This window comes from Rhinoraja longicauda, chromosome 3, assembly GCF_053455715.1.
Source record: "Rhinoraja longicauda isolate Sanriku21f chromosome 3, sRhiLon1.1, whole genome shotgun sequence".
Classification (NCBI taxonomy): domain Eukaryota; kingdom Metazoa; phylum Chordata; class Chondrichthyes; order Rajiformes; family Arhynchobatidae; genus Rhinoraja; species Rhinoraja longicauda.
Genome location: NC_135955.1, coordinates 35,997,989 through 36,010,313, shown reverse-complemented (window position 1 = coordinate 36,010,313; position 12,325 = coordinate 35,997,989). Strand labels below are relative to the sequence as shown.

The window sequence follows — 12,325 nt, the reverse complement described above, 5'->3', positions numbered from 1 at the left end:
GATTTTTTGGCATCCTCGGTTCCAGAGCCTTTCTGAATAATCCGTTATGCTGGACCAACACAGGTCACGGTCTCCGAGAGGAGTCCAATTGTACTGGAACGTTCCACCTAGGCAGTCAAGGAGCCGAGATACTGGCCCGCAAAGTCAGCCGGGCTAGAGCTCTGGTTGCAAGGGGTAAATTCGACCCATCGATCGGTGCAGAAACCCAGATGAGGTCGAAATTGCCCACTTCACCCGGCCTAGGCACCATATTTTCAGCAGAGGGACTTCTGGTGGGGGGGGGGGGGGGGGGGGGGGAGTGAGAGGGGATTCCAAATGCATTATCGTTATTTTGTCTGGATTAAAGGAGGTGCTGGACCACCATTTGCCAGAAAATCGGTGGTGGTCCTGTACAATTTTGCAAAGTTAAATAAAAAGAAAACCAATCAAATATTGACAATTATACAAAGATGGTTCTGAAGACACATTATTAGGCTTTGAGCACTTTGGACAACATTGGAATTTATTAAATCAAGGGAATTCATGATCACTGTTGGCAGCAAGAGTAAGAGTTTCCATTAATATAAACTAACATCTCACAAATCCAAGTACCATTCACCATGGGTAGTCTTCAACCCAAACCAGCAACCCGTCTTCCAACTTTAAGAAAGGACTTGGCTGCAAACACGCCCTGGAGTACAATTCATTGTCCAGCCTGATCATTGAGGATAGCTACAACTTATCTTCGAGTGAAAGAATGGATGACGTTTCGGGTCGAGACCCTTCTTCCGACCGGTCTCATCCCGAAACATCACCTGTTCCTTCTCTCCAGAGAGGCTGTTTGTCCAGCTGAGTTACCCTAGCATTTTGTATCTATTTTCGATGTAAACCAGAGTCTGCAGTTCCTTTCTACACTTATCTTCAAGAGCTGTCTGTGAAGCAAAGTCATTACCTACTGCAATGCTCCTGAGCTGCATATGATGCGCTCATGATTTCTCTGCCTACTTGCAGACACCAATATATTCTGACTCATGTTTATACCGGGTGGCGTTACCAGCAGTGGCTGCCTTGCCAACAGTCGGTCTGTCCTTTCTTCTTTTTGTTATTTTTAGTATGTGTTAAAAAGTATGTCTTCCTGTTCCTTGGTTTGTTTTATGTGAGGGGTGGGGGGGGGTTGGGGGAAACTTTTTTTCAATCTCTTATCTCGACGGAGATGCAATTTTGTTCCCATATTGTATCCCCGTCCCCACTGTGGCTTAACATCTTGGAGTTGTCGACCTTTCTGGAGACCGACGGGTGCTCCAAGCCGTGGAGGTCTGCGGGACTTTAACATCAGGGGGAGCTTGCGATCCTTTTGCCAGGGATCGAAGTTCCAACCGCGGGGCCTGTTGATTTTAGCATCGTGAAGCCCGCGATCTCTGGTAAGAAGAGGCCGACTCGGGAGCTCCATGCCGCGGAGAGAGTTTCAACTGCCCCGATGCGGGAATTTCGATCACCCCGACAGGGTCTTCAATCGTCGGCTGCGGGGGCTTTGATCGCCCCGACTGCAGATGGTTTGACTGCCCCGACCGCGGGAGAACAAGAGGAAGTAGATTGAACTTTATTGCTTTCCATCACAGTGAGGAATGTGGAATGCACTGTGATGGATGTTTATGTTAACTTTTATGTGGTTGTGTGTCTTGTTGCTTCTCACTTAGAATGGCTGTAATGGTAACTCAAATTTCATTGTACCTTAATTGGTACGTGATAATAAACTGACCTGGAGACCTTGAAACCTATTTATTTTATACATAAGAATGGTTTTTTGTTTACATACTTCGCTCTTGTCTGCACTACAGCTATTGTTTGAGGATGACAACGAGGGTCCACATAGAATTTTCTTCGCTTGTTGAATCTGAAGAAAACATTTTAAAAAAATTAGTGAATACAAAAGAAGTTCTTAATCCATAACATTTCACTTGCTCAGCAAGAAAGTGGAGACAAAGATTGGGATCACAGACAAAACTAGAAATTTACAGCTTTGTCCTCCAAAGAATGATTTACTATTTACGTGTCGAGCTTACAAAGACCAGAGGTAAACACACGGCAATGTACAAAAGCAGTGATGTGCATACTGGAATAATTGCACACTGGATTATCGGCGTTTTACTGTACAAGAGAAAGTGAACTACTACCTGTTGCATAACTGCATTGCCTCGGCAGCAGCTGTTCCTTCATCCAACAGAGAGGCATTGGCCACATCCATGCAAGTGAGGTCGCACACCATAGTCTGATAGTTGAGCAAGCTTTCCAATCTACCTTGTGAAACTTCAGGCTGGTAGGGAGTGTACTGGGTCACCCTGCAGTAGAGATGCACAAGACATTCATTTTGATTTTGAGATTTGAAACACACCGTTACAGAGTTTTTAATGTAAACATACCCTGTTTTTAATTGATAAAGTTCCAAGCTGCTAATCTACTGAGTATAAGGCAACAAAATTGGTTAGCATGCGACAAAACCTTTTCGCTGTACCTCAGTAAATGTGACAATAATCTAAACTAAACTAAAATGAGTTGTTTGAGTTTCAAAGTTTAAAGATGTGCGGGGCAACTTTTTTTTTTTTTACACAGAGGGTGGTGAATGCCTGGAACGTGTTGCCAGGGTTGGTGGTTGAGGTAGATACGTTGGTGGTATTTAAACGGCTATTAGATAGGCATATGGATATGAAGGGATATGGAATATGCGCAGGTAGCTAAGAGATGGTCTTGACATCATGTTTGGCATGGACATTGTGTAGCCCGAAGGTCCGGTCCTGCTGCTGTACTGTTCTAAATTATACAATCTGCCGGAAAAACTTAAGAGGGTCAAGCAGCACCTATTTGGGTGGGGGGTGAAGGGGGGGAATAAGGGGATGTATTGCCGACATTCTTGATCGCAACGCTGCATCAGGACTGAGAGTGTCGAGGGGAAAATAGTCAATATGAAGAGAGAGGGTCGTGACATTGGCAAATGATAGGTGGAACAGTGAAGAGTGAAGGATGACAGTGAGTCGGAGCCTCCTGGGGAGTTTGAGGAGTGAGATTTGGAGATTGAATCTGGTGGATGATGGGTGGAAGCAGACAAGGAGAAAATAAAAGGGCAGATGGAGCAAGGCGGGAGGATGGGACGCTGAAGGTGGTGACAGCTGCTCATTTTGCAGTTATATAAGATGAGGGCGAGCCCATACTCTGAAGAAGGGTCTCGACCCGAAACGTCACCCATTCCTTCTCTCCCGAGATGCTGCCTGACCTGCTGAGTTACTCCAGCATTTTGTGAATAAATCGATTTGTACCAGCATCTGCAGTTATTTTCTTATACTCAAGAGTATTGTGTTCAGTTCTGGGAATCATGTTACAGGAAAGATGTTGTCAAACTGGAAAAAGCACAGAGAAGATTTATGAGGATGCTGCTATGCCTGGGGGCTCTGAGCTATAGGGAGAGGTTGAGTAGACTAGAACTCTATTCCTTGGATGGCAGGAGGATGAAGGGTGATCTTAAAGAGGTGTACAAAAACATGAGAGAAATAGACACACAGTGTCTCTTGCACAGAGTAGTGGAATCGAGAACTAGAGGTCATAGGTTTAAGGTGAGGGGGGGAAAGATTTGATAGGAATCTGAGCGGTAATTTTTTCACACAAAGGGTGATAGGTGTATGGAACGAGCTGCCAGAGGAGGTAGATGAGGCAAGGACTATTGCAACATTTAAGAAACAAATAGATAGGTACATGGATAGGACAAGTTTAGAGGGATATGGGCCAAATGCAGGCAGGTGGGACTAGTATAGACGGAATATGTTGGTCGGCCTGGGCACGTTGAGCTGTAGGATGTTAAGTGGGAACATGTCTCCGTGTGAACTGAACATTGGTTGCTAATGGTTCTGAAAATTATACTTTTCATGTAACACAATGATGCAGCACAAACAACTGACTTGGCAAATGTTATTCCATAAAGATAGCAGTAAATTGAGGTACAAGAACAATTAAAATCTTGCCTGCAGCTGCTTCGCAGGTACATAGAACTCAGACAATATATAAAAGGGTCATAAATTATACATAAAGTACACAATGTAATGAAAAGAAAAAGTTGCAAAAATAAGACACGAGTGCAAAAACACAATTAGAAAACATGTCCATGTGAGTACAAGAGGTGGTCTGTTGTGTTCTACTATCAAGGTGGGATTAGGGTTTGTAGGTCGGTTCAAGAACCTGATAGTTTTAGGAAATTAGATGTGGAACCTGGTGCTGTGACCGTGAGTCCACCACTGTCTGCACTGTTTTGCATTACAACGATCACCCACACATTAGTTCTATCCTACACACTAGAGACAATTTACAGAAGCCAATTAATAATAATAATATAATAATAATAATATTCATTTATTGTCATTGCAACGAGTACAACGAAATTAAAAAATAGCCAATCCTGACGGTGCGTACAAACATATATGCAATAAATGCAAAAACAAATAAATACATAAATACAATTATATTAAGTACAAGATTTTTTAACGGTGTTGCCTAGTGCAAAGGTAGTGTTCAGTTCTCGTATGGCCCTGGGGTAAAAACTGTTCTTAAGTCTGTTTGTTCGGGATTTGATCGACCTGAAACGTCGACCAGAGGGCAGATGAACAAACAGACGGTGGCCGGGGTGGGATGGATCTTTTATTATTTTGCCTGCTCTACTGAGGCAGCGTAGGCTGAACAGGTGCTCCAGGGAGGGCAGTGAGCAGCCGATGATCTTCTGGGCCGTCGTGATGACCCTCTGAAGGGCCTTCCTGTCCTTTTCTGAGCAGCTGGCATACCATGTGGTTATACAGTATGCCAGCACACTCTCGATGGAGCAGCGATAGAAGGACAACATGAGCTTCTCCTGCAGGTTGGTTTTCTTGAGGATCCTCAGGAAGTGGAGTCTCTGCTGTGCCTTCTTTACTGTGGTGATGGTGTTGGTAGACCAGGTAAGATCCTCTGCGATGTGCGTACCCAGGAACCTGAAAGCGGGTACCCTTTCCACACAGACCCCATTGATGTAGAGTGGGTCGTATTCTACACTGGTTTTTCTAAAGTCAATTATAAGTTCCTTTGTTTTGGAGGAGTTCAGGACCAGATTGTTCACTGAACACCATGCTGCCAGCCTTTGGATTTCATCCCTATAGGCTGTCTCATCTCCTCCTGAGATGAGTCCAACCACAGTCGTGTCATCCGCGAACTTGATGATGGTGTTGGTGGGATGGGTAGGGGCGCAGTCGTGAGTGTAGAGGGAGTAAAGGATGGGGCTCAACACACAGCCCTGTGGTGAGCCGGTGCTCAGTGTAATGGTGGAGGAGAGGTGAGGGCCTATTTTGACGGTTTGGGGGCGGTTGGTCAGGAAGTCCTTGATCCATTGGCAAACCTACAAACCTGCACGTGGGAGGAAACCGAAGCACTCAGTGAAAACCCACGCGGTCACAGGGAGAGCGTACAAACTCCGTACGGACAGCATCCATAGTCAAGATCGAACCTGGGTCTCTGGCGCTACAGGGCAGCACCTCTACCGCGGCACCACTGTGCTGCCGCTCTCTGTGCCACTGTTTCTGCATCATAGGATTTTTTTAAATCGTACATCAATATTCAGAGTCAAGAGAGTCAGGTCAAGAGTGGAGGGGAAAGAGAAACAACCCTGAATGGAAACAGAACTTGCTGAAAGACTCATCAGTACAAAGAGGTCATCAGAACTGAAAACAAAGCTTCTCAGGAGGTGCTGCGGCTGCTGCTGAGAAGTCGAGCCGGAGCCTCGCGGGCCGGCGGTGGAACATTGTGGGCCGGAGCCCTGACCTCACGGGTCGACAGAGCCCTCGGCCATTGATGCCTGGGTCGACGGTGCCCGCGGCTGGGGCCTGGGTCGGCACCACAGAAGCGTCCGGAGAGGACCCCGCTGCATTAGTGGAGAGGTCGCTGCGGCAGTCAATGATGGCGCCGACCGACGGACACTTGGAAGTGATGACGTCGCTGCCGAGGGAAGGAGCAAAGGAGGACCCAGCATGGTGGGACTGCCGTGAGGGAGGGCAGAAGAGCAACGGGGACCGCCATGGGGGGGGAAACAAAGGGGGAACTGGGGCGTGGGGGGGAGGGAATGTGTAACTTTATGTGCTCTTTATATGGGCAACTATTAGCATACCTTGGAAAGGTAAGGAAGCAAAGAATGTCACTTGTGACTTGTCACGTGTGACAATAAAGTATTCTATTCTACTTGTTTACTGACTTTTCAAGTTGTAGCCTGTGTTTGGGTGGGATGCGTCATGGATTACCTCTGATTAATTAAGACAAGATTGTCATGGTTATATGTTGTTTATAAACTCCAAAACAGCCAAGACCTGTTTGGTCTTCTCTGGAGGCATGTGTAATTGGAGATTTGGCAAGATGCCTTTTAGTAAGAACATTTTTTTCCCCCTGGTAAATGTCATAAATTTTTTATATTTCCCTCAATTGAGCACGAGACCCAAAACATCTGGCAAGCAGCCGGTGAATTCCACGGCTGATCTTCAATGGGGTTTAAAAGGGAAAAAAGTTGATTGAATCATAAGATTCCGAGAGCTTGGCAGGTTTAATTGTCGTTCTTCGAAAATGATGCATAGGTTCTCAGAATCAAAATGTTTTTTTACACAAAAGTAAATTCCAAAGGAATCTATTGGCATAGATTTCAATCGTCAATGGTGTTAAATCTTGGTCCATTGGTTGAAGTACTATTAGATTTGATTTCAATGCAAGTTGTTGTGATTTGGAATCAATATGCTACCTAGTGGAAAAAGGAGATTGCAATAGATTAAATTAAAAACAAACTGTTACATTTTGAAAAGAAAAGGAAAGAAATGAAACGGCTACGGTGAAAGAGAGGTCAAGTTGGACATCTCTTTAATGAATCATCACTTACTTTTGTTTGTGCGAGTACAATCTATTCTATTTTAATTTGAGAAAATGCAGGTGTAATGAGCTACTCTGGTATGAACAGTGAATTCTCCAATTTTAAGTAACACTCTCCCTTCCCACCCTGTCTTCCCCGTACTCCCCCCCCACCGTGGTGCGCACCTATTTTTTCAACTATCCTTTCCTTCTCCCCTCCCCGCCTCGTCCCTTTCACCTATCTCCCTCCTTTTGGCTTTATATTTCATTCCTCCTCTCATTATCTGACCCCGTTGCCTCCAGTCTCTAGTCTTTGTCACTTATTTCACCCATCTGCCAATTAAAACCTCCCTCAACTGTATTCAACTATCATGCAGCAGGCTTCGTCCCATCCTCACCTTCTTTCCAGCTTTCTCCTTCCCAATACATTCAGCCTAAAGAAGGGTCCTGGGCCGAAACACCACCTATCCATTCCTTCCGCTGGTTCTGCCTGGCCTGTTGAGTTACTCCAGTACTTTGTATTTTGTAAGGAGCTAATGTTCATCTTTAGATTACAAAATACACAACTTGCAACTTCTTGAAGTCAAATCATTGCTACACAGTCAGATATAGCAGCCATGTTGAAAATAAAAAGGTTTTACAAATAGCCCTGATCACAGTTTTGGCTCACAGCTAAGCGTTGGTCAAACAGTTTTGGCTCATGGCTAAACACTGTTCAAACAAAACATGGGTTCTTTAACATCCACCTGTGCAAATATTCAGGGTTACAGTTGACTATTTGGATTCAGAGAGTCATACAGACAGAAAGCAGGACCTTCTGCCCAACTTGCCCATGCCGACCAACAAGCCCCATCTACACTAGTCCCACCTGCCTGCATTTGATAAATATCCTACTCAACCTATCCTATCCATGTACCTGACTAAATGTTTCTTAAATGTTGCAGTAGTCCCTGCCTCAACCACCTCATCTGGCAGCTCATTCCATACATCTACCACCCTTTGTGTAAAACATTTATCCCTCAAGTTCTTGTGGCAATATCCACTCATGGAAAAGGCTCCAGGAGTAAACCTCAAGAAAAATCCGGAGTCGGAGTCCCTAAGGCAGTTCGTGGTTGTCTACCTCATTCTGGCATCTCGTGCGAAGGCACTGGTGCCAAACTGTAACGGCTCTGGTGTTCCTTTGGATCGATCAGCGATGTGGAGAGGGAGGACATGCTGCACGGGCAACAGCCTGTCCTTCATATGACATCTCCCAGGCTTGCATCCGACCACACATCGACGCTGCTCTAGCCGAGGTTTGGAGCAAGCAGCCAACAACCAGGATGCATCACCCATGGTCAGCCATGACCGAGGGGGGCCGTAGAGTTTTAAGAAGAAATTTAAGAGGACCTAAGGTTAACTTTTTTTTTTTTTTTACACAGAGAGTGGCAGATATCTGGGACTCAATGTCAGAGGTGGTGGAGGAATCAGACACAATTACTGTTAGGACAGTAATTTAAGTAGGCAAGACATGGAAGGAAATAATAATAATAATAATAATAATATTCATTTATTGTCATTGCAACGAGTACAACGAAATTAAAAAATAGCCAATCCTGACGGTGCGTACAAACCTATATGCAATAAATGCAAAAACAAATAAATACATAAATACAATTAAATACAATTATATGACCGATTTTTTAACGGTGTTGCCTAGTGCAAGGTAGTGTTCAGTTCTCGTATGGCCCTGGGGTAAAAACTGTTCTTAAGTCTGTTTGTTCGGGATTTGATCGACCTGAAACGTCGACCAGAGGGCAGATGAACAAACAGACGGTGGCCGGGGTGGGATGGATCTTTTATTATTTTGCCTGCTCTACTGAGGCAGCGTAGGCTGAACAGGTGCTCCAGGGAGGGCAGTGAGCAGCCGATGATTTTCTGGGCCGTCGTGATGACCCTCTGAAGGGCCTTCCTGTCCTTTTCTGAGCAGCTGGCATACCATGTGGTTATACAGTATGCCAGCACACTCTCGATGGAGCAGCGATAGAAGGACAACATGAGCTTCTCCTGCAGGTTGGTTTTCCTGAGGATCCTCAGGAAGTGGAGTCTCTGCTGTGCCTTCTTTACTGTGGTGATGGTGTTGGTAGACCAGGTGAGATCCTCTGCGATGTGCGTACCCAGGAACCTGAAAGCTGGTACCCTTTCCACACAGACTCCATTGATGTAGAGTGGGTCGTAATCTCCACTGGTTTTTCTAAAGTCAATTATAAGTTCCTTTGTTTTGGAGGAGTTCAGGACCAGATTGTTCACTGAACACCATGCTGCCAGCCTTTGGATTTCATCCCTATAGGCTGTCTCATCTCCTTCTGAGATGAGTCCAACCACAGTCGTGTCATCCGCGAACTTGATGATGGTGTTGGTGGGATGGGTGGGGGCGCAGTCGTGAGTGTAGAGGGAGTAAAGGATGGGGCTCAACACACAGCCCTGTGGTGAGCCGGTGCTCAGTGTAATGGTGGAGGAGAGGTGAGGGCCTATTTTGACTGTCTGGGGGCGGTTGGTCAGGAAGTCCTTGATCCATTGGCAGATGGTTTGGGAAAATCCAAGGTCGGAAAGTTTGGTGACCAGTCTGCTCGGGATGACCGTGTTAAAGGCAGAGCTGAAGTCGAGGAAGAGCATCCTCACATAGCTCCCCTGGTGTTCAAGGTGGGTCAGTGCAGTGTGAAGAGCAGTGTCGATGGCATCCCCTGTAGACCTATTTGCTCTGTAGGCAAACTGGTATGGGTCGAAGGTGGGTTGGAGGCTGGCTTTGATGTGCTGCAGGACCAGTCTCTCGAAGCACTTTGTGATGACCGGTGTGAGTGCTACCGGACGGTAGTCGTTAAGACCGCTGATGACAGACTTTTTCGGCAGTGGGATGATTATGGCGGACTTCAGGCAGGGAGGGATGGTGGATTTTAAAAGGGACAGGTTGAAGATTTTTGTGAAGACCTCAGATAATTGGTCTGCACATTCCCTCAGCACTCTGCCCGTCACACCATCGGGGCCTGCAGCTTTCCTGGGATTCACTGCTCTGAGCACGCGCTTAACATCATACTCCTGCACAGTGAAGGTGTTGCTGTCAGGTGCTGGAGAGGGTGTAATGTCTGCCACTGTAGCTTTCACCTCGAAACGAGCAAAGAAACAGTTAAGTTCCTCAGCCAGCGAGGCGTCGCCGTCGGCAGTCGTGCGGTTGCTGGTCTTGTAGTTGGTGATGTGCTGGATGCCTTGCCATACCCGCCGTGGGTCATTGTTGGAAAAGTGGTCCTCAATCTTCCTCTTGTAGGACGCTTTGGCATCCTTGATGCCTCTCTTCAGGTTGGTTCTAGCAGCACTGTATAGAGCTCTATCACTAGACCTGAAGGCGGTGTTACGGTCCTTGAGGAGAGACCTGACTTCCTTTGTCATCCACGGTTTTTGATTGGGGTACACCCGGATGCGTTTGTCGACGGTGACATTGTCAACACAGTTTTGGATGTAGCAAAGTACAGTTGATGTGTACTCCTCCAAGTCCTGATCCTCAAAAATATCCCAGTTGGTCCTTTCGAAGCAATCCTGCAGCTGCGAGGAAGCTCCTTCAGGCCATGTCTTAACAGTCTTTATGGTGACTGGAGCTTTCCTCCTGAGTGGGGTGTATGCTGGAGTTAGGAATATGGACAGGTGATCTGACTGCCCCAGGTGTGGTAGTGGTGCTGACCTGAAACCCTTCTTAATATTTGAGTAAACCTTGTCTAGTGTGTTTTTCCCCCTGGTAGCACATCTTATGTGTTGTTCAAGTTTCGGGAGAACTGACTTTAGGTCTGCATGGTTGAAGTCCCCGGCTATGATGTGGGCTGCTTCTGGATATGTGCTCTGTTGTGAGTTTATTGCACCGAGCAGGTAGCCTAAAGCTGTGCTAGCGTTAGCATTCGGTGGGATGTAGACTGCTGTTACTATAACTCCTGTAAATTCGCGAGGAAGGTAAAAAGGCCTGCATTTAACTGTTAGGGACTCCAGATCAGGAGAACAGTGGCTATCTATGATTTGGATGTTAGTGCACCAGCTGTTGTGCACATAAATGCATAACCCCCCCCCCTTGCTCTTACCGGAGTCGATGTTTCTGTCCCAACGAAACGCTGTACGCCCGGCTAGCTCAATGGCTCCGTCTGGGATAAGTGGATGAAGCCATGTCTCTGTTACTAAGAGAATGCAACAGTCCTCCACGAGTTTGTTTGCTGATATCTGTAGTTTTAGTTCGTCCATTTTGTTGATGATGGATCTGGCGTTGGTGAGAAACATGCTGGGTAGCGGTGGTTTGTGTGGCTGTCTCTTTAGCTTGGCAAGTATACCGGACCGGCATCCTCGCTTTTGCTTCCTGTTTCTCCTCCGCCTGCGACGCCTGTTCGCGCCGACAACTATCCACGGAGCGCCCGGTGTCCTGGCTATCTCTTCCGGTATATTTCGCGGGTGTGGAAATTCGCGCACAAGGTCCCGATTGCACTGGAATCCGATGATCAGAAGGTCCTTTCGGTTGTAGGTAGGATTTGCCTGATTTTCCTGGTTTGCATGACTAAAATTGACTAACAGACATAACACAGATAACACACATAAAACGCACCGAAAGGGAGAGCTGTGAGCCGCTGCGTCCGTGCGCGCCGCCATCGGGAAATGTGGGCAAATGTAATGGTCGGCATGGACAGAATGAGCTGAAAAGGCTGATTCTATGTTGTACCACTCTCCGACTACCTGGGGCATCACAATACGTGCTTATATAAGCATGTATGTTTTGCCTGTATAAAGTAGGCTACTCTGGCATCCCTTAGGCTACTCTGGCATCTGTCCATCTGCAGGAGATGAAGGTGCGGCTTGGCGTTGTCCTGCTTGGAGAGGGGGATTTTTCATCTGTGGTTACATTCCCTTGTGTGACTGACTAGGCCTATCCGTGACAGGCAGACCCTTCCACAGGTGAGGTCATCTCTGGCTATTGTTCTGGGGAGTCCGTGGCTGCTGTCTTTGACCATATATTCAACAAGTATATTATTATTATGATATAGATGAAAATAATCCCAGTCATTTTAGATTTCTAGCATCGACACTATACACACACAAGGTTAAAATGTAAACCATTTTGAAATTAATTGTATTTTTTTATCATCAATCTTTCTGAAGTTTTCACTTTAAAATACATCCATTGCTCCTTAACCCACTGATCTACACAGGGATATTCCTGCCCTTCAGCTGACACTGTAGCACATATGGTCGCATACTCAGCTGAGACAAGATCTAGGTTAGAATTTAACAAATATTTAATCATAATCTTAACTGGCATTCCACAGCTACTCATAGTAATGTGCCATCTTTCCAGGTGAGATATAAAGCCAGTCTATACAGATGCACCATCGATTTTCCAGCACCATTGGTTCCGGAGCCTTGCCGGATTATCCATTTTGCTGGACCA

At 46.1% G+C, this 12,325-nt stretch overlaps 1 protein-coding gene across 2 annotated transcripts in view; it reads right to left on the bottom strand.

Annotated features, from left to right (window-relative positions):
• gldc (glycine dehydrogenase (decarboxylating)) overlaps positions 1-12,325 on the bottom strand; it is a 120,456-nt gene that overhangs the window by 62,340 nt on the left and 45,791 nt on the right. For both annotated transcript variants that reach the window (XM_078395931.1, XM_078395929.1), the window contains exons 4-5: positions 2,154-2,318; positions 1,796-1,873 (exon numbers count right to left, since the gene is read on the bottom strand). In XM_078395931.1, the coding sequence (XP_078252057.1) occupies positions 1,796-1,873; positions 2,154-2,318 (243 nt within the window). The remainder of the gene's footprint in view (positions 1-1,795; positions 1,874-2,153; positions 2,319-12,325) is intronic.